We start from the raw sequence: 26,691 nt of genomic DNA on the forward strand, positions 1-26,691 counted from the left end.
CATCAGCCTAACAATGTAACATGCTTTTTCTCTGTTGACTCAAAAGAAATCTGAGACAGATGTCCAGTACCACATTAATATATTTTATTATATGATGTTATAATGTCTTTCTCCTTAAAAATTCTGTAGGGAAAATTTGATTATCAACTATAGTAGTCTTCAAGAAATAATGAACTGTTCTTAAACTTGAGGCAAAATAAGTAGACCAATTACCACTGTTCATACCGTACCTCAACTGTTCCCATTAAACGCTTTAAGGTCTCTGTGCCTAATGTGGAGGTAGGCAGAGGAATGAGAAAGAAGATAATACTTTTAGGGCTACAGATGCCTGAACCATAACTATGGAAACAGCAGAGTAGTAGAAGACAAGTAAACACAGCATAGTGTAAAGAATTAATTTGGGCAATTAATAACTCATTTATTTGTAAGTTTGGTATAAAAATGGTAAAATTATTGTTTGGGAAATATTTATAAATCAAAGAAAATTATGCCCAAATAGGACATTAATACACCATGAATTCAATATAGTTTGAAAGGGCTGATGAGTACATGAGGCTTCATCATACTATTCTATTTTAATAGACATTTAAAACTCTTTTTTCTGCAGCAAATCATGACAAGAAAATATACTAACAAACATCACTCCTCTTTCAAGCTTCTATCTTTTTTGGATCTCTAACTTCAAATTTCATACAAACAACATTTAAAATCAGCTTAAAACATTATTTGAAGCACTTAATGACACAGTCGGCTTATAGCTAGATATATCAATAAACATTTTTAATATAACAATAACTATTTAGAAGTTGAGGTGACTAATAGTTTCATTAAGAAAACTGTACAAGGATTGAAAATAGAAAAGATTATACAAAAGTGGAAACCAGAAAGAAAAACTGGGCAGTTATTCTAAACATGCACTAGATGGCACTATCTCAAAACAAACAGGCAAAAAAAACCCAAAGCATACTTGAGAATCCACATTTTAAAAAATCTTGAACCCTTCACATGAAACTAATATAGCATTTTGTGTCAACTATACTTTAATTAAAAAAAAAAGTCTTGAACCCTTAACTGCATACTGTTTGGGCATGTACAATCACAACGTGTATATTTGTTTATGAATTATAGACATGTACTATGTATATATAATACTACAAAAAACAAGTTAGAAAAGAAAATAAATAAAATGCAAATAATATATCTAAAAATCATCTTCTAAAAATGATGCCTTTGTACTACCGTTAATTAATATCTGAAAACAGAATATACAGTTAGGACAAGGTAAAGCACTCATACTATGACATAGAAGCCCACACTTAAATATTGATCATTATAAATGATCAGCTTTGATTAGATAATCACTGGATTTGCCTTATACTTTGGCTGATGAAGAGCTGACATTAGGAGTAAAGTAGATATATATGCTTGATTTAGTACTTTCTCCAATAAGTGGTTGCCTTGTAGGAATCTTTGGACTTAAGCATTTTGACTAGTCAAAACTATATAATATCCATAAATCCACTTATCCAAGCACATGTCAACTGCAAAATGATACAATATGATGAAACTGAACTTTCAACCCCACAACCCCACATTAGTGTATCAGTGTCCATCTGTATATCTGATACTTCTTTCGGTTTTAAAAGTTCACATGGACCCATTCTCACATTTTCTATGACTCACTAGACTATCTTATAGCCCCTGGAGTATGTACATTCCCCATTTAAGGCCACTATTTTACAGAATTGGTTCACATAATGCTCAGTTCTTTTCCCCTTGAAAAGCAACAAAATTTTCTTCTGGGAGAAAAGTTTTAACAGTGAAAGAAGCGACATACCTTTGACTTTTTTTCTAGTATCCTCATCAGCAGTTTTAGTAGTTGGGTTGTTAAATGCTTTTAGAATGCTAGCTTGTATTCTCTATAAAACAAATAAGAATTTAGTAAGAATCTATAGTTGAATGTATTCTTAACAGGTTTAGAGTAAGTTCTCCCTCTTTTCCCTCCCCTCCCTCACTCCACCACTGTCCCTAAAATGACGTATCATTTTAATCAGGACAAAAAGTAACAAAGACACCATGTGGAATTTCTTATCTATTGAAGAAAATCTTAACATATAAAAAGCTATTAAACTGGTCACTATGACCTTCGTGTAGATTTTATTTATACATATACATCAGTAAAGTCCAGAACATCAAATAATTTCCACAGCAAGAAGAATACCCCAAATCTTGATTAGTTATCATTTTATTTGAATTCAGTTGTCAATAATAATTATTAGTATTAAAGTCTTTAGCAGCTCTTAGGAAATGACAAGATTTATGTTTCCATAGCTCTTGTGTATGTTTCAGGAAAGATCTAATATCCCAGAAAACTTTCAGAATGAAATAAAATCAGATTCCAAGAATAAAGACATTTGAGCTAATAAATTATCACCTTTTATACTAATAATGTCCCTACTTAGTGGATTAATTTAATCCTAATTCACATTTTGGCAGTGCAGTGACAAGAAAGCTTGTGAATTATCCTCCAAAAGTTTTTAAGTAAAGTCTTAATCACAGATTTTCATATGTGAGACCGCTGTTTGACCTGGAGTTTCTGGTGTGAAAATGATACCTAATTCTGTTATTAAAGAAAAAAAATCATATCAAAGAGATAGGAAACTCAAACTGCAGACTTACCAGAGAATAATAAAGATTTTACATATCAGAATCCAGATACTTTCCACTGTTCAGAAGAAAATTCACAGCCTTAAATATTTAAATCAATTAAAAAGAATGAAAACAAATGAGTTAAGTAGCCAAGTCATAAATTTAGAAAAAGGATATCAAAGTTGAATGAAAGTAAATAACAAAATTCAACAAGAGTTAATGAAGATAAAAGCATACAAATTGAAGAGATTAATCAATGAATCAAAAGCTGTTTCTTTGGGTGGGGGACAGATAAACCTACTAGCCAATCTTAATCAAAGTAAGGATGAAAAGCATTAACATTGTACCTAAGAAAAAGGAAACCACTAACAAAGTCAAAGACATTTTAAGTAATCATGAGAGACTACTTTGCTCCACTTTCATGTAATTACATTTGAAAATTCAGAAAAAATTAGATAAGTTTCCAGGAAATGAGGCCCAGAAGAGATAGAGTATCTTCCAGCTTTCATGGGATCAGGGAATGGGCAGAGAGAGAAGAATGGTGTTACACAGTACTCCTTACAAAAAGCTCCAAGCCCTAACAATTTCACAGAAAAATGCCACTAAACGTATGTTCCAGAGCATAAAAAGGGGAAACTTTCAAATTATGTTCATGAAGCATATCAGTACCAAAGCTGACAGAGAATATATACAACACACACCATATCATGTATGAAAAAAATTCAAAATACAGAAGCACATTAAAAGAACAGTATTTATAGTATGATGAAGACTTTTGTTCTAAAAAGTCAATCTGAGAAAGACAATTTTCATATGATCTCACTCTTATGTGGAATTTAAGAAACAAAACAGAGGATCATAGGGAAAGAGGAAAAAATAAAACAAGATGAAATCAGAGAAGGAGACAAACCATAGGAGACTTAATCACAGGAAACAAACTGAGGGGCCGTGGAGGGGAGGGAGTGGCGAGGATGGGGTAACTGGGTGTTGGACATTAAGGAGGGTATATGGTATAATGAGCACTGGGTATTATATAAGACTGATGAATCACTGACCTCTGCCTCTGAAACCAATAATATATTATATGTTAATTAACTGAATTTAAATAAAAAAATGTTTTAAAGATTTTTGTTCTACTAATGCAGGGATATTAGGAAATCTATTCATACAAGGCATCATATTAACAGATATAAGAAAAAAAAACATTGTAAGATTAAATTCCTTGATTTATTACTATCATTTAGCACTGTATTAATGTTCTAGTCAATGCATTTGATAGAAAATTAAATCTCAGAGGTATAAAAATTATAAAGGAGATAAAAATCATTTGCAGATGATGAAACTTTTTACTTGGAAAAGCCAAAAGGATAAACTGAAATGAAATACTATAAATAATAAAAGAATTTAATATAGGGTACATAAATATAATGAAGTCAATAGCCTTTACACACACAAACAGAAACCAGTTAGAAGCAATGGAAAAGGGGCACCTGGTGGCTCAGTGGTTGAGCATCTGCCTTTGGCTCAGGTTATGATCCCAGGGTCGTAGGATCAGTTCCTTATCAGGCTCCCTGCAGGGAGCCTGTTTCTCCCTCTGCCTATGTCTCTGCCTCTCTCTTCAGTCTCTCATGAATAAATAAATAAAATCTTATAGATTTTATAATAGATAAAGAAGATTAAGAATTAAAAACTTCAAGTTATAAAAAAATAAGTCATGGAGATGAAAAGTATCGTATAGGGAATATAGTCAATAATACTGTAATAATGCTGTATGGCAACACATGGTGACTATACTTACTGTAGTGAGCACTGAGGAATATATATCACTGCCAAACCAATGAACATCTGAAACTATTATGTCAATTACACTTCAAAATATTAAAAATTGAGAAAAAATAAAATGAATAAATATACTGCAGCATATAAAAAGAAAAAGAGGGAGATGCAATTCTGGAGTGCTCTCTATAGACTCCTTGCCTTTGGAAAGGATAGAGTGGAGTAAGATAACAATGATGACAACTTAAGATTTCTGTTTAGTCCTTTTCAAAGGGAAGAAAGTGATCCCTGGGTGGCGCAGTGGTTTGGCGCCCGCCTTTGGCCCAGGGCGCGATTCTGGAGACCCGGGATCGAATCCCACATCGGGCTCCTGGTGCATGGAGCCTGTTTCTCCCTCTGCCTGTGTCTCTGCCTCTCTCTCTCTCTCTGTGACTATCATAAGTAAATAAAAATAATAAAAAAAAAAATAGACAAAGGGAAGAAAGTGTATCAAGAAGCAGGTCCCACCAGCCATTAATGAAGAGATTCCGTATATAGAGAAGGTCGAAAGTCTATGCATGGTCTAAAGTCATGCACTGATGCATGAAAGTAAGAGAAAACCACCCTGAGAAGCATTTTCCTACCTAGCAGATTGGTAAAAATTAGAAAGTTTGACAAAACACTCTTTTGGTGAGGCTGTGGGGAAACAGCCTTACATGGCATGTAGCTGACAGACGTGAATACTGTATGCCTATGGAGGATATGAAAATTACAAACTCATATATCATTGGGTCCAGCTATCTCACTTCTATATGCATACAGATATACTTACACACATGCAAAAATAACACAAATACCTTATTCATCACCGCATTACTCATAAAAGCAAAAATAATGAAAACATACACATAAGGGAGAATCAGTAAGATACTGGTTTGATATGTTCAGGTTAAAAAAAAAGAGAGAGGCCTTCCTACTTTCTGATATGGAAAGATTGCTACAATTTATTAAGTAAAAAAAAGAGAAAACTACAAAACTGCAGAAAGTGCATGTATAGTATATGCCACCTTATGAATAAAGAAAGGAGAAAAATACACACACACCCACACACCAAATGAGAGCATAAACCAGAAAGACAGCATAGTTTACAGGCAAACAGGAGGGCCAACACATAAGAGAAGCAAGGAATTCCCAGAAGCACAGAAGGAATTCCAGAATGATGCTTGTACATTAAATGTGGGAGACAACCAATCCAAACTGAAGCAGTGAGACCAGGAGACAGACATAATGTCAACACCAAAATTCCTTTTTGCTACTGTACTATGTTTTATTAAAAAAAAAAAAAAAAGATTTTATTTTTTCATGAGACACAGAAAGAGGCAGAGGGAGAAGCAGGGTCCTCGCAGGGAGCCCAATGCGGGACATGATCTCTGGACCCTGGGATCACACCCTGGGCCAAAGGCAGACGCTCAACCTCTGAGCCACCCAGGCATCCCTGTGCTATGTTTTAAATCTGAGAACTGGGATCCCTGGGTGGCTCAATAGCTTAGAGCCTGCCTTCAGCCCAGGGTGTGATCCTGGAGTCCTGGGATCAAGTCCCACATCAGGCTCCCTGCATGGAGCCTGCTTCTCCCTCTGCCTGTGTCTCTGCCTCTTTCTCTCTCTCTCTCTCTCATGAATAAATAAAATCTTTAAAAAAAATCTGAGAACAGAATATATGGGGAATGAGCTGCTAATGTCCTTATTCTTCTCCCCATGCTCTGCTATAGATCAGCAGAGGATACACATTACTACCCAAAGCTGTTCTGCTTTGACCTATTCCTGAGAGCAAAGAGGTGGGTCCTGAACTCAGGAGCAGAAAATACAGAGCAGCCTCTAACCCTTTTAGAGAGCTAACACCTGGTCACTCCTGTAACTCTGTCAGTTGCTTTGATGCTGACAAGCACGGCTCAGAACACATTCACGATCTTGCCCCACTGACTTCTCCAGAAAGAAGTCTTAGAAACTCTGGGAAGCCAAAGCCAGACTATGTTCCATAGATTCTCTCAATCCTCCTTCATCCAATAATGGGAATAGGTTTGTGCTTGCTAACCAGTTGTGCAAAACTAAACAATCTAACAATCTATTGTTTAAGCATAAATAGGTAGCTCTCAAAACTATAAGAAAGGGCAAAGAAATGATTACTGTAAAAGTAAAAAAAAAAAAAAAAGTGGTTTCCTCTGATGAGGATGACATGTTTGAAAAGAAAGAACAGGTGACTTGTATGGCACTAAAAACATCCTATTTTTTTAAACTCTGGGTGTGATGGTGAGGAGAGGTCCTGGTATAAATGACTTTACATTATGCTTTAAACTGATGTAAACATCTGTATATATTCTTTTGCATGTAGAACACATTTCATGGTAAGTTTTTAATACCTTCTCCCCAAAATTGTAAAACTGAGTTTCATTTATTAGCTGGCCTATGATCAGCACGTTATATTTCCTAGAACTGCTCACTGTTCTCTTCAAGTGTATTTTGAAAGTTGATGCAAGATTTGAAAACTTAAATATATACAAAGGATATAAAAGTAAACATACAGCAATCTACGCCATGTCATACTGTCTTGAAATATATGTGAAGAAAATCAAAAATCATACAATCCCAAAAGCTATTATATATTAAATAATTTCCATTCAGATGCAATAAATTTGAAAATCTAATTCAGATACTGTCTGAGCTAAAGTTGACTTTTATACTTCAGAAAAGAATTTGTTAAATGAAAACAAGCAAATTAGAATGGTATGAATTCCATGCAGAACGGAATAAAGATTCCAATAAATACCATGTTCACCTGTAAGTATTTAATATAACTATAGAAAGCCTCTCCATCTAGTAGAGATAAGAACTTTAACCCAGGTTATAAATCTATAAACTCACTTTACAATTTGAATATTCTACTAATTCAAACACGACTTTCAATATGACTTAATGAGCCTTTGCCATTATAGCTGAAATGTAAGCTATAATGTCAAACTCTTTAAAAAAAGGAAATCAGGGGGATCCCTGGGTGGCTCAGCAGTTTAGTGCCTGCCTTTGGCCCAGAGCATGATCCTGGAGTCCCAGGATCAAGTCCCGCATGGGGCTCCCTGCAGGGGGCCTGCTTCTCCCTCTGCCTGTGTCTCTGCCTCTCTCTCTCATGAATAAATAAATAAAATCTTTAAAAAATAAAATAAAAAAGGAAATCAATGGAGTTGTTTAAATTATTAACTTTTAAAGTATTAAACATTTGCCTTTTTATTGTAACTTAGTCACAAATTTATATTCTCTAAACTATTAGAGGAGTTAATTAATAGGTAATCCATCAAGTTGAAAAAAATAAATGAGTTTAGGTCCCTGTACAGCCTCTCATTGTTAAGAGTCCTGCTTTGAACCATTTAAGTTAAAAAAAAAAAAAAAAAAAAAAAAAGCGATAGAGACACACACACACACACACACACACACACACACACTTTGGCCAGGGAACTGCTAACTGCAGCACATTAATTAGCAATGTCAAGGTCCAACTATTTCAAATCTCAACCATAAACTTCTTTCAAAAATAAAAATGTATAACACTTATAGTTTAAAAGTTAGCTGAGACTTTCTTTAAAAGTCTCACCAATAAAATAACTCTCACCAATAATATATAGTGATACATCTTTGAAAATAAAAATGTAGTATCATTAATTGGTGATAGCTCAAAATTAAAAGATAGTGAAGAAGCGCATATTTGTAAGTTGAACAGATCGCCTTATAAAAGAAGTTCTCATAGTCAATTTAATTTTATTTTTGTCCATGAAAAATTTACTATTTTTGCACAAATGATCCCCTTTAGCACTCTATTTGGCAAGAGCATGTTGTATCCATCAACTCTATAGTCATAAGAAAAAAAAAAACTTTAATGAAACAGTATGAAAGGAGGTCAGTAGTTTTTAATCATTACTAAAAGATTCTGGTGGCAGACATAACGCTGTAGCCTTTCTTCAATCAAAAACCACATGGCAGTGACAAACTACAACAGCAGCACGATTAACAGCTGTGGAGTTCCCAGGCCAGACAATGCAGCTCCTGCTTGGGTACTCACTGTAACTGACTGGCACGACTGTCCTTGCTTCCGAGACTGAATAAATCCACAGACTTGACATTTTAATTTTGCCACACCATGTAAAACCCTCAAATAGAGGAAGATAAGAGCTTTTAAGAAAGCAATGTTTCCCACTGAACTGCCTGAGTTTTTAAAATGCTGTGAATCCTAATGCACCATTATGACAAAACAATAATTTAATTGTAACAAAGAATGCCATCAAGTAATAGAAGAGAGCCAAAAAAAAAAAAAAAAGATAGGGATAGATTTTATAGTTTTAATATTGACAGAGAAAAACAATGGAGGTAATTTTTAATTCCATTTATGATACAAGAACATGTGGTAAACATATTCTTACAAAATCATAGTAGAAAAGCAATCATTCTAGAAATGGATAATCTGAATTAATCTTAAAGTAACACCTGCATCTTCTGTAGGCTCAGAAGCATCAATATATTTATCAATTAAGATAGAAGTTTCTGTTTGTATCTCTCCCCACCTTGCTACCTTATATCAACTCCCTCAAAAAGAATGTCAATATACCAAAGTCACTGAATCAGATTTAATACTACTTCAAATAGTGAAATAATTATGGTTAAATTATAAATAACAAATTAAAAATGTATTATTTATACTAGTCACTGATGATCAAGTATTAAAACTAAACTTTAATAAGCAGCATTGTATAGAATTAAATTCATTTGGTAATCAGAAAGACAAGTTCAAATCTCCCATTCTAGGTATCAATTTCTAAATCAAAGAAAGTAAGATCAAATATTAGCTCAGGAGGATTGTGCTAATGTTTTCAAAACTTAATTGTAAATCCTTGAATGGATTTTTCAAAACAAATTACAGATAAGAGGTAATGTAGTATTATCCTATCAGTTTATCAGTTTGTTCAAATCATAAAATACTCAAAATAACTGCAAATCCCCAAGAAACAATGATTTAAGAAACTGCTTACTTTTTTCCAATTCAAATTCTCAACAGAAATTGTCCATGTATTTAATTTAATTTATTTATTTTAAGATTTTATTTATTTATTCATGAGAGACACAGAGAGAGAGGCAGAGACACAGAGGGAGAAGCAGGCTGCATGCAGGGAGCCCAATGTAGGACTCGATCCTGGGTCTCCAGGAGCATGCTCTGAGCCAAGGCGGCGCCAAACCGCTGAGCCACCCAAGCTCCCCAGAAATTTTGTCCATTTAAAGGTTAAGTACAGACAACTTATTCAACATTCACCAACCACCTACTATGTGCAAGGTACGTGGGATACAGAGATAATACACAGTGTCATTCCATGAGGAGATCACAATCTAAGAGAGGTGATGAAAACATAACTCTAGGAACACCTGGGTGGCTCAGTGGTTAAGCATCCGCCTTTGGTTGACGGCATGATCCCAGAATCCGGGATCAAATCCCGCATCAGACTCCTTGCATGGAGCCTGCTTCTCCCTCTATGTCTCTGCCTCTCTGTGTGTGCGTCTGTCTCTCATGAGTAAATAAATAAATCTTAAAAAAAGACATAACTCTAAATAGAAGATGATAAGGTACATAATTGAAATATATAGAGTATATCCAGGAGGGTAAATGGCGGTGGAGTAGGAGAACCCTAAGCTCACCTTGTCCCATGAATACAACTAGGTAACTATCAAATCATCCTAAATACCCCAGAAATCAACCAGAAGACTGGTAGAATAAACTCCACAACTAAAGTGAGAGAAGACACCACAATGGAGAAGGTAGGAAGTGCAGAGACCTGGCTTGGGAGAAACAGATCATGGCCGCTGAAGTGGGGAGGCATCCATGGCCTTGGAGAAGGGTGAGAGACTAGTGCACAGCGGCGCACACAGAAAAAATAAATCCTCATAGCAACTGGCTGGGAAAGCAAGAGGGCCTGGATTTTGTGAGCTCTGGCAACCAGTGGGACTTAAAATCTAGAGTTTTTAAAGGTCAGAGGGCTTGGCTGGGATAGAACCCAGAAGTCACTGTGCTGCCGTTGAAGAGAAGGCAGGCAAATAGCACATGGACATATAGTGCGGAAACAGTGATCTGAAGAGTACCTGGGGCACACAGTAGGGAAGTTATTTGCTTATCTTGGAGTGCATCCCAGAGAGACAGCATTCGAAGAGAGACCCCTCTGGGAACAAAGGAACTGGCAGGCACATTTTCCTCCCCCACTCCTTAACATAAGCACAGGGCCACCTGTGGAAGCCGCTCACTAGCTAACTTGTTTACACCAATACTTCTCCACCCCCGCCCATGGAACAGCCCCTTTACTTCACATTTACCTTAGTCCCAGGGCAGCGGGCCCCCTCCCCAAGAAAACCAGTCCAGTCCCTTGCCCACACCTCATCTCCCCATGTGGAAATTTTGCAGGGCCTCAATTCTGGCAGCAGCGGTAACAGGTCTCAGCACAAACCAACCAGAGCACACCTAGTTAAGACCTGACACATCTGAGACACATCCAGCTAGCTCAGTTGGAAGGACATGTGACTCCTGACCTTGGGGTTGTGAGTTTGAGCTCCACATTAGGTGTAGAGATTATTAAAAAACAAAACAAAACAAAAACCAAACACTTGCCACATTCAGACCAGGGACCAAACACTGCCACAACAGACACAGAGGGCATCTGCAGATGACTGACCTCAAGGATAAAGTAGCCAGGACACAACAATAGATTGCATGCAGCACATGCTGGACATACTCCCTGAAGTGCCAGCCCTAGATAATAGGGGACATTATATAATAGGGCATTATATGATCTCTCCACAAAGCCATTACTCTCAAGAATAGGATACATAGCTGACTTTCTTAACCCATAGAAACAAGCATAGGGACTTAGACAAAATGAGAAGACAGAGAAATTTGTCCCAAATGAAAGAACAGGACAAAGCCATGGCCAGAGATCTAAGTGAAACAGACATAAGGAACATGCCTGCTGGAGTATTTAAAGTAAAAGGCATTTTGTCCTTCCAAAAAATTCTCGGGGGCTCCTGTTCTGGTTCCGGTGGAAGAGCCTACAATTCTTGATCTTGGAGTCATGAGTTTGAGCCCATGCTGGGTGTGGAAATTGCTTAAATCAATAAAAAATTAAAAAAAAAATTTCTTAAACATGTGATTTCAAAACATTTACTACATCGTCCAGTGCTGCTGTGTTGTATACCAAGGCGTCTGCAAAATGTTGGGAAGTAGAAGTGGGGCTTGCTCCCCCTGCCCCGCCGGGTGTAGGAGGAAGGATGTGTGCAGGAGAGGCCCAGGGGCCCACGTATCAGACCATGGGCGGGCATGATCATAAGGATATTCACTGGATTTGAGTAAGGAGTGAAAGACATCAGTGAGACCCTTAACACAGAGATTAAAAAGAACCAATCAGAGATGAAGAGAACAATAAATGAGATTAGAAACACATCTGATGATATAACAAACAGTATGCTGGAAAAAGCAGAGGAATGAATTAATGACCTAGAAGATAAAATAATGGAAACTAATCAAGCTGGAAAAAAAAAAGAGAGAAAAAAGAATTACACAACATGAGAACATACTTAGGGAACTCAGTGATTCCATCTAACATAATAACACTTGTATTATAGGGTCCCAGAAGAAGACGATAGTGAAAGGGGGGCAGAATATTTATTTGAAGAAATAATAGCTGAAAACTTTCCTAATCTTGAGATGGAAACAGATAAACAGATCCAAAAGGCACAGAAAAGCCCCAAGAAAATCAACAAAAGCATATCCACACCAAGACATATTGTAATTAAATGGGTAAAATGCAGTGATAAAGAAAAAAATTTAAAAGCAGCATGATAAAAGAAGACAGTTACATAGAAGGGAAACCCCATAAGGTCATCAGGGGATTTTTCAGCAGACACTTTCCAAGTCAAAAGGGAATGACATGATCTATTCAAAGTGCTGAATGGGAAAAATCTGCAGCCAAGAATACTCTATCCAACAAGGCTATCATCTGGAATAGAAGGAGAGAAAAAGTTCCCTAGACAAATTCTAAGAAGGATGTATGTACAGGCGTACCTCAAGAAGCCAAAAAACTCTCAAATAAACAACCTGACCTTACACCTAAAGGAGGTAGAAAAAGAAAAAACAAACAAAACCTAAAACCACCAGAAAGAAGGCAATAAAAGAGATCAGAGCAGAAATAAATGATATAGAAGCTAATAAAATGAAACAAAACAATAGAACACCTCAGTGAAACTAGGAGCTGGTTCTTTGGGGGGGAAATCTATAAAATTAATAAACCTCTAGCCAGATTTATCAAGAAAAAAAGGGAAAGGACTTAAATAAATAAAATCACAAATGAGAGAGGAGAAATAACAACACCACAGAATTACAAACAATTATAAAAGAATAGTATGTCAAACTGTATGCTAACAAATTGGACATCCTAGAAAACTAAATTCCTAGAAACATATAAACTACCAAAAGTGAAACAGGAAGAAATAGAAAATTTAAATGGATTACCAGCAAAAAAATTGAATCAGTAATCAAAAAAACCCAACAAACAAAAGTCCAGGACCAGATGCCTTCAGAAGTTAATAATATCAAACATTTAAAGAAGTATTAATATCTATTCTTCCCAAGCTATTCAAAAAAATAGAAAAGAAAGGGAAATCTCCAAATTCATTCTATGAGGCCAGCATTACCCTGATACCAAAACCAGATAAAGACACCACTAAAAAAAGAGAACTATAGGCTAACATCTCCGATGAACATAGATGTAAAAAAAGAACCTCAACAAAATACTAGCAAACCAAATCAACACATTAAAAAAAAAAAAAATCATTCATCATGATCAAGTGGGATTTATTCCTGGGTTGCAATAGTGGTTCAATATTCACAAATCAAGCAACATGATACATCACATCCACAAACATAGGATAAAAACCATATGATCATTTCAATAGATGCAGAAAAAGCATTTGGCAAAGTACACCATCCATTCATGATAAAAGCCCTCAAAAAGTAGGTTTAGAGGGAATATACCTCAACATAATGAAGGTCATAATATGAAAAACCCACAGCCAATATCATCCTTAATGAGGAAAAACTGAGAGCTTTTCCCCTAAAGTCGGGAACAAAACAAGGATGTCTACTTTCACCATTTTTTATTATAGTACTGGAAGTCCTAACCACAGCAATCAGACAAGAAAAAGATATAAAAGGAATCCAAATTGGTAAGGAAGAAGTCAAACTTTCACTATTTGCAGCCAACATAATACTATATATATATAGAAAACCTGAAAGATCCCACCAAAAAACTGCAAGAACTGATACATGAATTCAGTATAGTTGCAGGATACAAAATCAATATGCAGAAATCTAGGGTGCTTGGGTGGCTCAGTTGGTTAAGCATCTGCCTTCGGCTCAGGTCATGGTCCTGGGGTCCTGGAATTGAGCCCCACATCAGGCTCCCTGCTCAGAGGGGAGCCTGGTACTTCCTCCCCCTCTGCCCCCTCTCTACCTCTATCTGCCACTCCTGCTTGCGCTTGCTCTCTGTCAAATAAATAAATTGAATCTTTTTAAATAATATACAGAAATCTGTTGCATTTCTATTTCCATACACCAATAATGCAGCAGCAGAAAGAGAAATAAAACAATCCCAGGGAGCGTGGGTGGCTCAGTCAGTTGAGCAACTGACTCAATTTTGGCTCAGGTCATGATCTCAACGTCCTGGGATCGAGCCCTGTGTCAGGCTCACAGCTCAGCAAAGAGTCTGCTTCTCTCCCTCTCTCTTTTTCTCCCTTCCTCCACCGTGCATGCTTGTGTCCTCTCTCTCTCTCTCTCAAATAAAATCTTTAAAAAAAAAAATCCCATTTACAATTACACCAAAACCAAGATACCTAGGAATAAACCAAATCAAAGAGGTGAAAGACCTATACTCCAAAAACTATAATAAACACTGATGACAGAAATTGAAGATGACACAAAGAAATGGAAACACATTCCATGCTCATGGATTGGAAGAATAAATATTGCTAAAATGTCTATACTACCCAAAGCAATTTACATATTTAAAGCAATCTCTATCAAAATACCAACAGCCTTTTCATGGAACCAGAATAAAAAATCCTAAAATTTGTATGAAATCACAGAAGACTCCCAAGTAGCCAAAGCAATCTTAAAAAAAAAAAAAAAAAAGGAAATCTGGAGGCATCACAATTCTGGACTTCAAGTTATATTACAAAGCTGCATAATCAAAACAGTATGAAACTTGCACAAAAATCAACACATAGATCAGTGGAACAGAATAGGAAACTCAGAAATAAATCCACGATTTTTAAAGTTTTATTTCTTTATTTGAGATAGAGAGTGAGGATGAGCAGGTGGGACAGGCAAAAGGAAGGGGAGAAACAGACTCTCCACTGAGCAAGGAGCCAGATGCAGGGCTCCATTCCAGGACCTTGAGATGCTTAACCAACTGAGTACCCAGGCACTCCTGAACCCACAATTATATGGTCAGTTAAACTCTGACAAAGCAGGAAATAATATCCAATAGGAAAATATTGTCTCTTCAATAAATGGTGGTGGGAAAACTGGACAGGTACATACAAAAGAATGAAATTGGACCACTTCCTTACACCATACACAAAAATAAACTCAAATGGATTAAAGACTTTTAAATGTGAAACCTGAAACCATAAGAATCCTAGCAGAGAACACAGGCGGTAACAACTTTGACATCGACCACAGTAACTTCTTTCTAAATATGTTTTCTGAGGCAAGAGAAACAAAAGTAAAAATAAACTATTGGGACACATTAAAATAAAAAGCTTTTTGTACAGCAAAAGAAATAATCAAAACTAAAAGGCAATGTACAGAATGGAAGAGGATATATATTTATACACACACACACACAGAATATTATTCAGCCATAAAATAAAACAAAATCTTGCCATTTGCAACAACATGGGTGGAACTAGAGTATAACGTCAAATGAAGTAAGTTAGTCTAAAGACAAATAATATTTTACTTATATGTGAATTTAAGAAACAAAACAAATGAGCAAAGAGGAGAAAAAAGAGAGAGAGAGAGATAAATTAAAAAACAGACTCTTAACTATAGAGAACATACTGATGGTTACCAGAGGGGAGGTGGGAGGAAATAGATAAAACAGGTGATGGGGATTAAGGAAGTATTTGTTGTAATGGACACCAGGTGATGAATGGAAGTACTGAATCACTACATTGTACATCTGAAACTAATGAACACTGTGTTAACTGGAACTAAAATAAAAACTTAAAAATATATACATATATAAAATGTATATATAAAACTTAAATATACACACACGTAGAGAGATGGCTGAAAGGAGTGACACCTTCAAAAGTTGAATTCAACTAATTTAATATGAAAGCCAATAAATAGCCAATTAAGAATAGGATTGTAATAAACATTGTTTGGTAGCAGGAGGGAGTGATTAACTTTAGAAATTAACTAAATTGTCTTTAAGATAATTTACAAGAAAATATGAGAGCCCTACCTCTGTCTTCACTGAAAGCTGGAATATTACAATTGAAGGAAGAGTCAAAAAAAAAAAAAAAAGAAAAAAGAAAAAAAAAAAGAGGAAGGTCCACCTTGCCTAGCAACATAGTAACAGCGACCACAAGCATGAGTACTTCATTTTCACATGTTTGCTTTCCTACATATTAATAGAGATTAGGAAGTCTGTTTACTTTGAATGGAAAACAGGATTTCACCTACTATGACAATTATGATTGACAGGGTCTGCCTGCAGTGCTAGGTTGAGAATGATTCTGAGGCTGAATCCAGACTCAGCAGAACTGTTATGAATGATTAATAATGTCTGCTATGAGTAAAAATGGGGTGGGGGGCAGGGGAATGGAAGATATATGCTATGTACTTAACGTCTTTAATATCTTGCATTTTCTCTGAAAAATTGTATCCTATTTGCAGGATCCCACAAAAAAGATGAATTTAACTTATTTAATATTAAAGTCAACTACCATCAATCAATCAAGAGATAAGATTACAATGAACACTGTTTGGGGAAATCTAGGCCATAAGCCATTCTTTCTTTTTTCAGAAACATTCCCTGATCCAGGAGGCTGGGATCCCATGCCCCTAGTTACAAGTGACTGATCCCTGGGTGTGTCCTAATCCAACATGGGGTAACAAAATTTCTCTCTTAAGAATTCAGAATTGGGATTCACAGTCGGTTTTGGTTTTATATATGCAGAACTGCAACGTATGTAAAATATGAAGATAATGTGCTACCATTCAGAGAGAGAAGCAGAGAAACTACTCATTCTGTGAGGAGATGAACAAAGAAAATCCAGAGCCAGAGAAACCAGGGAAATAAGGAGAATATTCTCTGGATTCCTGAGAACCTTCCTGTCCCTGTATCCCCAACCTGTACCTCCCTTCACCTAGATTCTTAGATTCTCTTTTCTTCATTTAAGTTAGCTCGCATTGATTTTTTTTTTATAGCCAAAGGATCTTAACTAATAAAGGATAATAGGGTTGCAAAGGGGTAAAAGAAAATATTATTTTAGAAGAAGAGGCAAGAAATATATATATAAGGGAACAAGTAGAAAGAAAAAAAAATCAAATTACTTCTTAACCTACATTAAAATGATGGCAAAAATTAATTCCTTCAGTTTTGTACCCTCTTTTTAAAGAGTATATGTGATAAACTTAACAAAACCTGACCTTTGTTTCTTCTGTCCTCACTGCATCCAGCAGATAATGCAGAAGTTCCTGACTATCCTGTTGCTGGAAACTTTTAAATCGAGGGGCCCTATGATTTAAAAACAAAACAGAAAAGAAAAAAAAAAAGGTCATTTCATCAACAATATATTACTACCATCTAAAATCATTTTTAAATAACACATAGTCAAAGATTCAAGTTAGTCTTTTTCTATTAACTAAACACTGCTCCAATTAAGATGAGATCTTAGGTACACAGAGAATAATATGGCTATCATTTATCAAGCAACTACTACATGCAAGCATAGTACATACGTGTTAAGCTTTATATATGAATGTCAAGTCATAAAATGCTCAAACAAGCTTGGGAGGCACTATTTTCTCCACTTTAAATACCAGGGCTTAGAGGGATTATTTACATAATTTATAAAGTCACAAAACAAGCAAAAAAAACAGTATTCAAACCCAACCCCCCATGATCTATTATCTTCCTATCCTGAAAAACCAAAAGAAAAAAAAAAGAGGTTATTTAGATTAAAATAAAAACTATAAACTGGTATCTCTGTGAATATATTGATTTTAAGGATTTAGCAGTTAGATATCTTTGTATTAAGTAAAGGATCAGGGATCCCTGGGTGGCGCAGCGGTTTGGCGCCTGCCTTTGGCCCAGGGCACGATCCTGGAGACCCGGGATCGAATCCCACGTCGGGCTCCCGGTGCATGGAGCCTGCTTCTCCCTCTGCCTGTGTCTCTGCCTCTCTCTCTCTCTCTGTGACTATCATAAATAAATAAAAAAAATTAAAAAAAGAAAAAGAAAAAAAGTAAAGGATCAGGTGTTCTTTCTGGAGACATCATAACAAATATTTAGCTGATTTCAGTCACTTTAAAAAGTAGTATTTTCTGCAATAAACTCTAATACTAAAATAAGCATTTTGCCTTAAATGAAAATAAGTACTAAATTTAGATAGTGCTCTAAGCTGGAGAAAGAATTTTGTTCAAATAATATAAAACAGTAAGAATATATTATGGCAGTATAAGTTTACAATGGTCTCCTTAGGATATGTGTAACATATCTCATTTGATATGCACAGCAGTGCTGTTACAAAATTCATAATTAATATAAACTCTGTTTTACACTTGAGAAAACTGAAGAACAAGCTGAGTGCCTGACATAAATCCAGGTCTTCTGATTCTTAAGTCCAATACTTTAAGTATTATTCCTTATCTCATAATTAATATTCACTCCAATAATGCATTAATGTGAGTCCCTGGTGCCAAAAAGCTATCTGAAATAGTAGGGAGTCTAGCCTGTAACAGGAGCCGTAGTTCAGTTACTCTTAAGTAGCAAAAACAGCATGATGTTGCAAAGACTTTTGACTTACTCCCCTTGTCGGCTTCTCCTTTTGCATGTGGTGGTATTGCTCACCTTCTAGATCAGAGTTGAGGACAGAAACCAAGATGGACACACATCCCAACCCTATTTGGATTCCATGGCTGGAGTCCATGAAAGGCTGAAATTGCATGACATGACATTTGTGCTGTAGGCATCAAGGAAGGCCACTGATTTAGAAGAAGAGTGCAAGAGGAAACCAGGGAATCCTTCAGAGATTTTTATCTGCTTGGCGGCAGATAGGAAGAACAGTCTATTGCTTTCAAAACAGATGCACAGGATAGAAATTATCCTTGAACAAAGGAGAAACTGTTTCCACCATGTCTCTGCCTATAGCTCCATCTCAATTATGCACAGAGCAATTACCACCTTCTAAACCACTCAAGAAAATTTAACAAAGCTAGATTTTTTTTCTTCTTCTACCTAGGACTAGGTAAAAAATTCTATGATGACTTATAGAATCTCTAATGGAGCTTATCTGAACTACTAATACCAAAGAGATCTTCAAACCTAAAAAGAGAAAAATCACCAAACATGAAAAGATTCATCCTATTCGAAATGAAGGGAACATGAAACATACACAGGAAATGTACCTTAGTAAAAGTGTTATTGTAGGAAAGAGGAGAAAACTTAAAAAAAAAAAAAATTTCAAGTTGTAAGAAGAAAATGTATGCATACTCATGAAACAGGAATAGATTATCAAGAAAAAGAAAGTTAGGAGCACCTAAGTGGCTCAGTGGTTGAGCGTCTGCCTTTGGCTCAGGTCATGATCCTGGCGTCCTGGGATTGAGTCCCAAATTAGGCTTCCTGTGGGGAACCTGCTTCTCCCTCTGCCTATGTCTCTGCCTCTCTTTGTGTCTCTCATGAATAAATAAACAAAATCTAAAAAAAAGAAAGAAAGAAAGAAAGAAAGAAAGAAAGAAAGAAAGAAAGAAAGAAAGAAAGAAAGAAAGAAAAAGAAAAAAGATTCAGAACAAGAGAATTTGTGGAGATGTCTTGTGGATGAAGATGAGTCAATCTGTTGATAATCAAAAACCTCTCTCTAGTCAAAGCATATTGACAAAATATAAAAAAAAAAAGCTAAACAAAACAACAAAGGCATAACCTGAATTAGATACAAAATAAATCCCACAGAGCAAAAATAGAACAAAATAGCAGAGGTAAAAACAGACTTTATGGGTTAAAGGCCTGAAAGAGCTCAGCTCTGAAGAGTAAAGGAAATGAAAAATACTCCACCTCAGACAGGAACCAGAACTGGGTGCACTATTTAAGGTTGGCTGACCTTGCCAAGAGCTTCAAAGGAAGCCCTCAGGCAAACGTCTAAAGCTACAACAGAACACAGACATAGCCTAGGGACCTGAAACTAGGCCAGACCTTCTACAGACTCTCCTCACATCCCCCAAACAAGTGGCAGGCAGCAGGGTAACTGTGAGCCAGTATGAGACCTGGATCTCCAAGGCCAGCCCAGAGTGCAGAGGTTAGTTTGTATTAAAATTTGAAATTTTTATGCATAGAGGAGAGGGATATGAGGGAGGGAGGCCACGGAAGGGAGAGGAGGTAAAGAAAATGGCAGGGAAGCAAGGAAGGGTAGAGGACATGGAAGAAAGCAAAGGGGGCAAAAAAGGGGAAAAGGCAAAACATTCTACTCAACAACTGTGTTCACTTTGGCAGCACATATACTAAAGAAAAATCAATAACTGAGGTGAATTTTCTTTACTCCAAAATATTTTATAGAACTGTCCCAAAGATGTTACAATATGTTAAGAGTGTACAAAAATCTAAAGACATAACTGTCAAAGGCCTATATGTTAGGAAAAGTAGGGGAAAATTTTTAAAAGGAAAAATAGATACTGATACATTAGCCAAATGAAAATATTAGAAATAAGGAAAATAAAACCACAAGTATAAAAATACAAAAGATGGGATAAACTCTAAACTATACACAGTGGAAGAGTCAATTTGTAAATTAAAGATATAATATACTATACTTTCACTCTATCTTAAGAATTTGTTGGCGCTCCGTAAGGCACATGACATACCACAGAATATCACAGAACTGAGAATATATATTATAGATAATGATACAGATGTGTGTGTGTGTGTGTGTGTGTGTGTGTGTGTGTAAAAGACTGAATGCTCTGCCCCTAAGATCAGAAACAAAGCAAAGATGCCTACTTTGCCACTCCAACATTGTACTGGAGGTCCTTGCCAGTTATATAAGGTAAGAAAAATGTATAAAAGGATACAGAGTGAAAGAAATAAAATGGTCTTTATTTACCAATGACATTATTGTCATAGGAAATCCCAAGGAATCTACGTAAACCTATTATAACCAGTAAGTGAATTGAGCAAGGGAGCAAGAAACAAGACCAATATACAAAAATCAAGTGTACTTCTGCATATTAGGAATGTACACTAGAAACTAAAATTTTTTAAAGTACCAATTTACAATAAATAGTGCTTAAGAATGTGAAATTCTTAAGGTAAATCTAACAAGATAGTGCAGAATTTGTAAGCTGGAAACCACAAAATCTGATGAGAAAAATCAAATACCTAAATAAGGGAAAAGATATATTTCATAATCATACATTGGAAGACTCAATATTGTTAAGATGTCCTCTCCAAACTGATCACCAAATGCAATCTCAATTAAAACAAACTGATTCTAAAATTCATATAGAAAAGGAAAGGACCTGGAGTAGTTAAAAAAAAAAAAATAGTTTGAGCACTCACACTATCCAAATCTAAGACTGACTATGGAGATGGGTGGCTCAGCAGTTGAGCATCTGCCTTTGGCTCAGGGATCGAGTTCCACATCAGCCTCCCTCCGGGGAGCCTGCTTCTCCCTCTACCTGTGTCTCTGCCATTCTGTCTCTCATGAATAAATAAAGTCTTAAAAAAAAAAAAAAGACTATGAAGCTACAGCAATGGAGACCGTGCAGAACAAGGGTACAGACAGACATGTAGATCAGTGGAACAGAAGAGTCCAAAAAACAGACTCAACATATATGGCTTTAATCTTCACCAGATTTTTTAAATATATATATATTTAAAGTAAACAGAACAAAGCAAATGCAATTTTTAAATTTTTTCGAATAGTGTTTGATCCAATAATTCTATTTATCCCACAGATGTACTCTCCCAAGTGCAATACACACACATTAAATCAAATAAGTCACACCTGCATGTGCTAATATGGAAAAAAGTAAAAAACATATTAAGCAAAACAAGCAAGTTGCAAACAATTTGTATATATATCTGTGCATGGAATCACTTTTGAAAAAATAAATAAGGTACAAATAATAGCACTTCAAACTTTTATCCATGAGCATCTTTTATTTTAACAATTAAAAAAAATCTATAAATCTTTGGGAAAGCTGGGTGGCTCAGTGGTTGAGCATCTGCCTTTGGCTCAGGTCCTGCAGCAGGCTCCCTGCATGGAGCCTGCTTCTCCCTCTGCCTATGTCTCTGCCTCCCTGTGTCTCTCATGAATTAAAAAAAAAAAAAAAAATCTTTATAAAAAACAAAAAAGATACAAAACAAAGTTATTTTTGACAGAGCCAAAACAAATTTATGCAGCACATAGAATCCTAAAACCTTTTTAACTTTGTGAGTATCAATGTCTGACACTTTTACAGAATTTTTTATTCTTCAGGCTTGAAAAAACAGCATTTGCCAACTGAATGAAACATAATAAACCCTCTATATTTTGTACTACATTTAAAATATCATGGCACATGATGGTAAGTGATACAAGCCAGTCACAGAAAGACAGTGTGATTCCATTTATAGTCAAATTCATAGATCAGAGTGCAATAGTGTCTACCAGGGGCTGGAGTGAAGGGGAAACGAACATGCAGGCATAATCAGTGGGCATAAACTTTCACTCAAGCAAGATGGATAAGCTCTAGAGATCTGCTGCTGAGCATTGTACGTAAGTCAACAATAATACATTGTCCACTTAAAAAATTTTAAGAAGGCAGAGCTCATGCTAAGTGTTCTTTACACAATTAAATTAAAAAAAAAAATTAACATTGGTACAGTTCTATGAGATAAAGTACAATATATTTTATATGTACCATGGCACAAATAACTAGCTTAAATTGAAATCTTACAGCCTTTACACAAAGATACACAAAAATGCAAGTTTCCATTTAAAGAATTTTATTTCTAACTATTTTAGTAATTGTGGACTGGGACCTAGCTCATGAGCTCCATGACAAGGTCTATTTTTAATATATTATACATTGTGTACCCTTAGATTCTAACAAGTATCTGACATAAATAAGCTATCCATTTTTTAGATGAAAGAAAAAAATGAAAGAATCAAAGTTAAGTCAGCTCCTTTATGGTATATATTTATTCCTAGGCACACAGATTTTGTTTTTGAACACAGAGTACTATCTTGAGAAATCCACTGAAATTCTGTTTGCCTCAATGCTCAGCTTTAAAAATAAAGAAGGCACCTGGCTGGCTTAGTCAGTAGAGCATGCAACTCTTGATCGTGGGTTGTGAGTTTGAGCCCTACATTGTGGGTAGAGTATACTTAAAAAAATAATAAAATAAAAGTAAAAATAAGAAAACTAGATTTAGATGACTTATTATCACACCTTTTAGATTTTATAATTCTATAATTTTCTTACTTTTTGTTATTACACCTTGGGCTTCTGAATCAGGACAAAGCTCTATTTGAATCCTGGCTTTGTCACTATAAAGCAACGTAAGCTACTCAACTTCTGTGAGTCTCAGTTTCCTTATTTATAAAACGAGGATAAACAAGCACTTCTTTAGAGTACTATAAAACATAATTTACATAAAGCACAAAGCTGCAACTAAATAAATACTAGTTCTTTGTTTTGAGAGTCTAGACAATAGCGATGCTTCAGTAAGAGTGAAACTACTCATATTATGTGATACAACAGAATTTCATAACTCATAATTATTTGTATCAAGAAATTAGATGCACCCACTTCTGACAAAGCTGATTAAAAAGAACTTTAGGAGAAAGTGGTCCTTTTTCAGTCTCCTTCATGCTGTGAAGAAACAGGAACAAGGCTGAGGTCAATGGTCCAGGGCTTGAAAGTTCCACTATTAATGGGTCCTTTAAAAAACATGATCAACTCTATGTCAGAAATATGCAATTTTAAAATTAAATATTATTTAAAAATCTAAGAGTTATACTTCGCTTACATGATGACAACTAAATTGCCTTTAGTGAATTAACTTTATTCCTATGTATGTAAAATGAATATTAAAAAATAGAAAATGGAATTAAATGCCTTACCTTGAACACAAGTATACTCATATCCTCTGCCCCTTACTTAATAAAACTATTAGCTAAGAGTGAAATCACCAATCTTTAGTTGCTTATAACTTAACGTGCTCTCCTAGGGGTGCCTGATGGGCTCCGTCATGCAGCTTCATCTCAGGGTTGTGAGTTCGAGCTCCACAATGGGAGTAGAGGTCACTTAAAAAAACAAAATCTTAAAAAAATGTGCTCTCCTAAAAGTAAAATTACTTATCTACTTGATATTTGTACATCTTTATTTGTCATCACAAATTACATTTATTACCAAAACTCCATACCCTTCTTTTCCCCAAAAATTCTACTAATAAAATAAGGAATTGGAAAATAGGTCACAAAATTGGTATGTCACTCTCCCTCTTTTACAAGAGTCATAAAGCTTGACAAGAGCAGCTAAAATTGTGTAAAGAAGAAACCCATTTTATTCTAGAATTTTTTCCCCTCCAGGTTTTGCTTTCTAAAATGTTATCTTCACCAATAACCCTCTCTTCTTACAATGAATAAAAAGCATATCCCAAATATAATCTTGGGACACTACAGAATGTTATCTTCTAAGACAACTGTCAAATACATTGTCTCATTCATGTATCAATGAAATACATGTTACATGGATATTTTCTACCAACTATCCTTAAAGATCTACCTTCTAACTAAAACTACAGAACAGACAAGCTATAATTTCCCATAGCTTCTGAATATCAAAAGTGCTCTCTGCCATGCTGTAGACATGAACAGACATTTCTCCAAAGAACACATCCAGATGGCCAACAGACACATGAAAAGATGCTCAGCATCACTCATCATCAGGGAAGTGCAAATCAAAACCACAATGAGATAGCACTTCACACCTGTCAGAATGGCTAAAATCAGAAACACAAGAAACAACAAATGTTGGGCCAGGATGTGGGAAAAAAGGAACCCTCATGCACTATTGGTGGCAATGCCAACTGGTATAGTCACTGTGGAGACAGTATGGATGTTCCTCAAAAAATTAAGAATAGAACTACGGTATGATCTGGTAATCACTCTACCTAAAGAATACAAAACTACTAATTCAAAGGAATATATAAATCCCTGTTTATTGCAGCATTATTTACCACAGTCAAATTATAGAAGCAGCCCAAGTGTCCATCAGTTGAAGAATGGATAAAGATGTGCTATACATACAGTGGAATATTACTCAGCCATAAAAAAGAATGAAACCTTGCCATTTGCAAGAACATGGATGGACCCTGTCAGCATTATTATAAGTGAAATAAGTCAGACAGAGAAAGACAAATACCATAGGATCTTACATGTGGAATTTAAAATAAAACAAAACCCCCAAAACCAGCTCATAGGCATAGAGAACAGATTGGTGGTTGCCAGAGGCAGGGGGTGAGGGGATGAGTAAGATGGGCAAATGAGGTTAAAAGGTACAAACTTCCAGATGTTAAAAGAAAAAAAACACCTATGAAAAACCTACAGTTCACTAACATCAGGAATGAAGTTAAAGACTAAATATTTGGGATCCCTGGGTGGCGCAGCGGTTTGGCGCCTGCCTTTGGCCCAGGGCGCGATCCTGGAGACCCGGGATCGAATCCCACGTCAGGCTCCCGGTGCATGGAGCCTGCTTCTCCCTCTGCCTGTGTCTCTGCCTCTCTCTCTCTCTCTCTCTCTCTGTATGACTATCATAAATAAATAATTAAAAAAAAAATTAAAAAAAAAAAAAGACTAAATATTTTCCCCTTACTTTGGGGATTTCAGGCAAGGAGGTCTGCTCTCATCATTTCTATGCAATATGTTACTAGAGATTCAAGGTACAATAAGGTAAGGACAAGAAACAAAAGGCATATATAATTTACAAATTATATATGTAATTTGGGACTCGATCCCAGGGCCCTGGGACAAAGTAAAACTCGTGATTCAAGGAGTAGTGATCTACATTGTAGTCCTCCAGCTCAGGTCAACTCTAGGTCCCAAAGACTTAAGTTCTAAGAATAAAACTCTCCTCTTAGAATAACACACACCCAAAGGGTCAGCTATATCAAATTGCCTCACTATACTTCAGAAGAGGGCACTGGGATCTGCCATAAAAATTTTAAGGGGTTGAACAGGCAATAAGTTTACAGGCTACCTTTTCAGTAAAGCAAAACAATACTGTGTTTCAAAATGCCTCCTTGGAAGAAAAAATCCAAGATTACTCCATTGGGCTAAGAATTTTTGGAACTCTCCTTTCTTAAGTGTTTTCAAAAGCCATGAACTATATATACATTCTCTTCCTCTAAAACACACACAGACACATGAATCCATTTCTAACTAAAAACGTTATTACTAGTGTCAGTGCTCTCCGGCCAAAGACTACCAGGAACACACTGGTAGTTGAAGAGGGATGTATTACTTGCTGCATTTAGGGAGAACACACACCATGGGAAAGCATGGCATGTCTCAATAAGAGGGTACTGGAAAGAACGGAGATAGGATTTGGGCTTTGGCTGAATAAGCTGGGGGAGAGTATAAGGAAGCAGAAGTTTGCTCTCAATTGAGTGCTGTCGGGGGAAGCAATTCTTGACTGGGTATCTTGATAAATTTTATCTCTGAGTTAGGATAACCGAAATTCCAGTCCCTTTGGGAGACAAGAATGAGGCTAAAGCTATAACTAGTAAAGTAGTAGCAGTCTCTCACCTTGGTCAAAAGAGGGTGCTTGGGTTTTTTTCTAAGTGGTAGACTAACCCTGTTTTTGTCTGTGTTTAGATAAAATTATGAAGGGGACTTGCTTTGTCTTATTTTATCAGTCTCCGAGCAACCTAGCCTGAGGTTGGC

At 35.9% G+C, this 26,691-nt stretch overlaps 1 protein-coding gene across 2 annotated transcripts in view; it reads right to left on the bottom strand.

Moving 5' to 3' along the window:
- The window catches only part of USP45 (ubiquitin specific peptidase 45), a 73,107-nt gene that overhangs the window by 16,839 nt on the left and 29,577 nt on the right, over nt 1-26,691 (bottom strand). For both annotated transcript variants that reach the window (XM_072737892.1, XM_072737901.1), the window contains 3 exons: nt 23,555-23,685; nt 17,198-17,285; nt 1,838-1,919 (listed from right to left, as the gene is read on the bottom strand). In XM_072737892.1, the coding sequence (XP_072593993.1) occupies nt 1,838-1,919; nt 17,198-17,285; nt 23,555-23,685 (301 nt within the window). The remainder of the gene's footprint in view (nt 1-1,837; nt 1,920-17,197; nt 17,286-23,554; nt 23,686-26,691) is intronic.

Source organism: Vulpes vulpes, chromosome 1, assembly GCF_048418805.1.
Source record: "Vulpes vulpes isolate BD-2025 chromosome 1, VulVul3, whole genome shotgun sequence".
NCBI classification, from domain to species: domain Eukaryota; kingdom Metazoa; phylum Chordata; class Mammalia; order Carnivora; family Canidae; genus Vulpes; species Vulpes vulpes.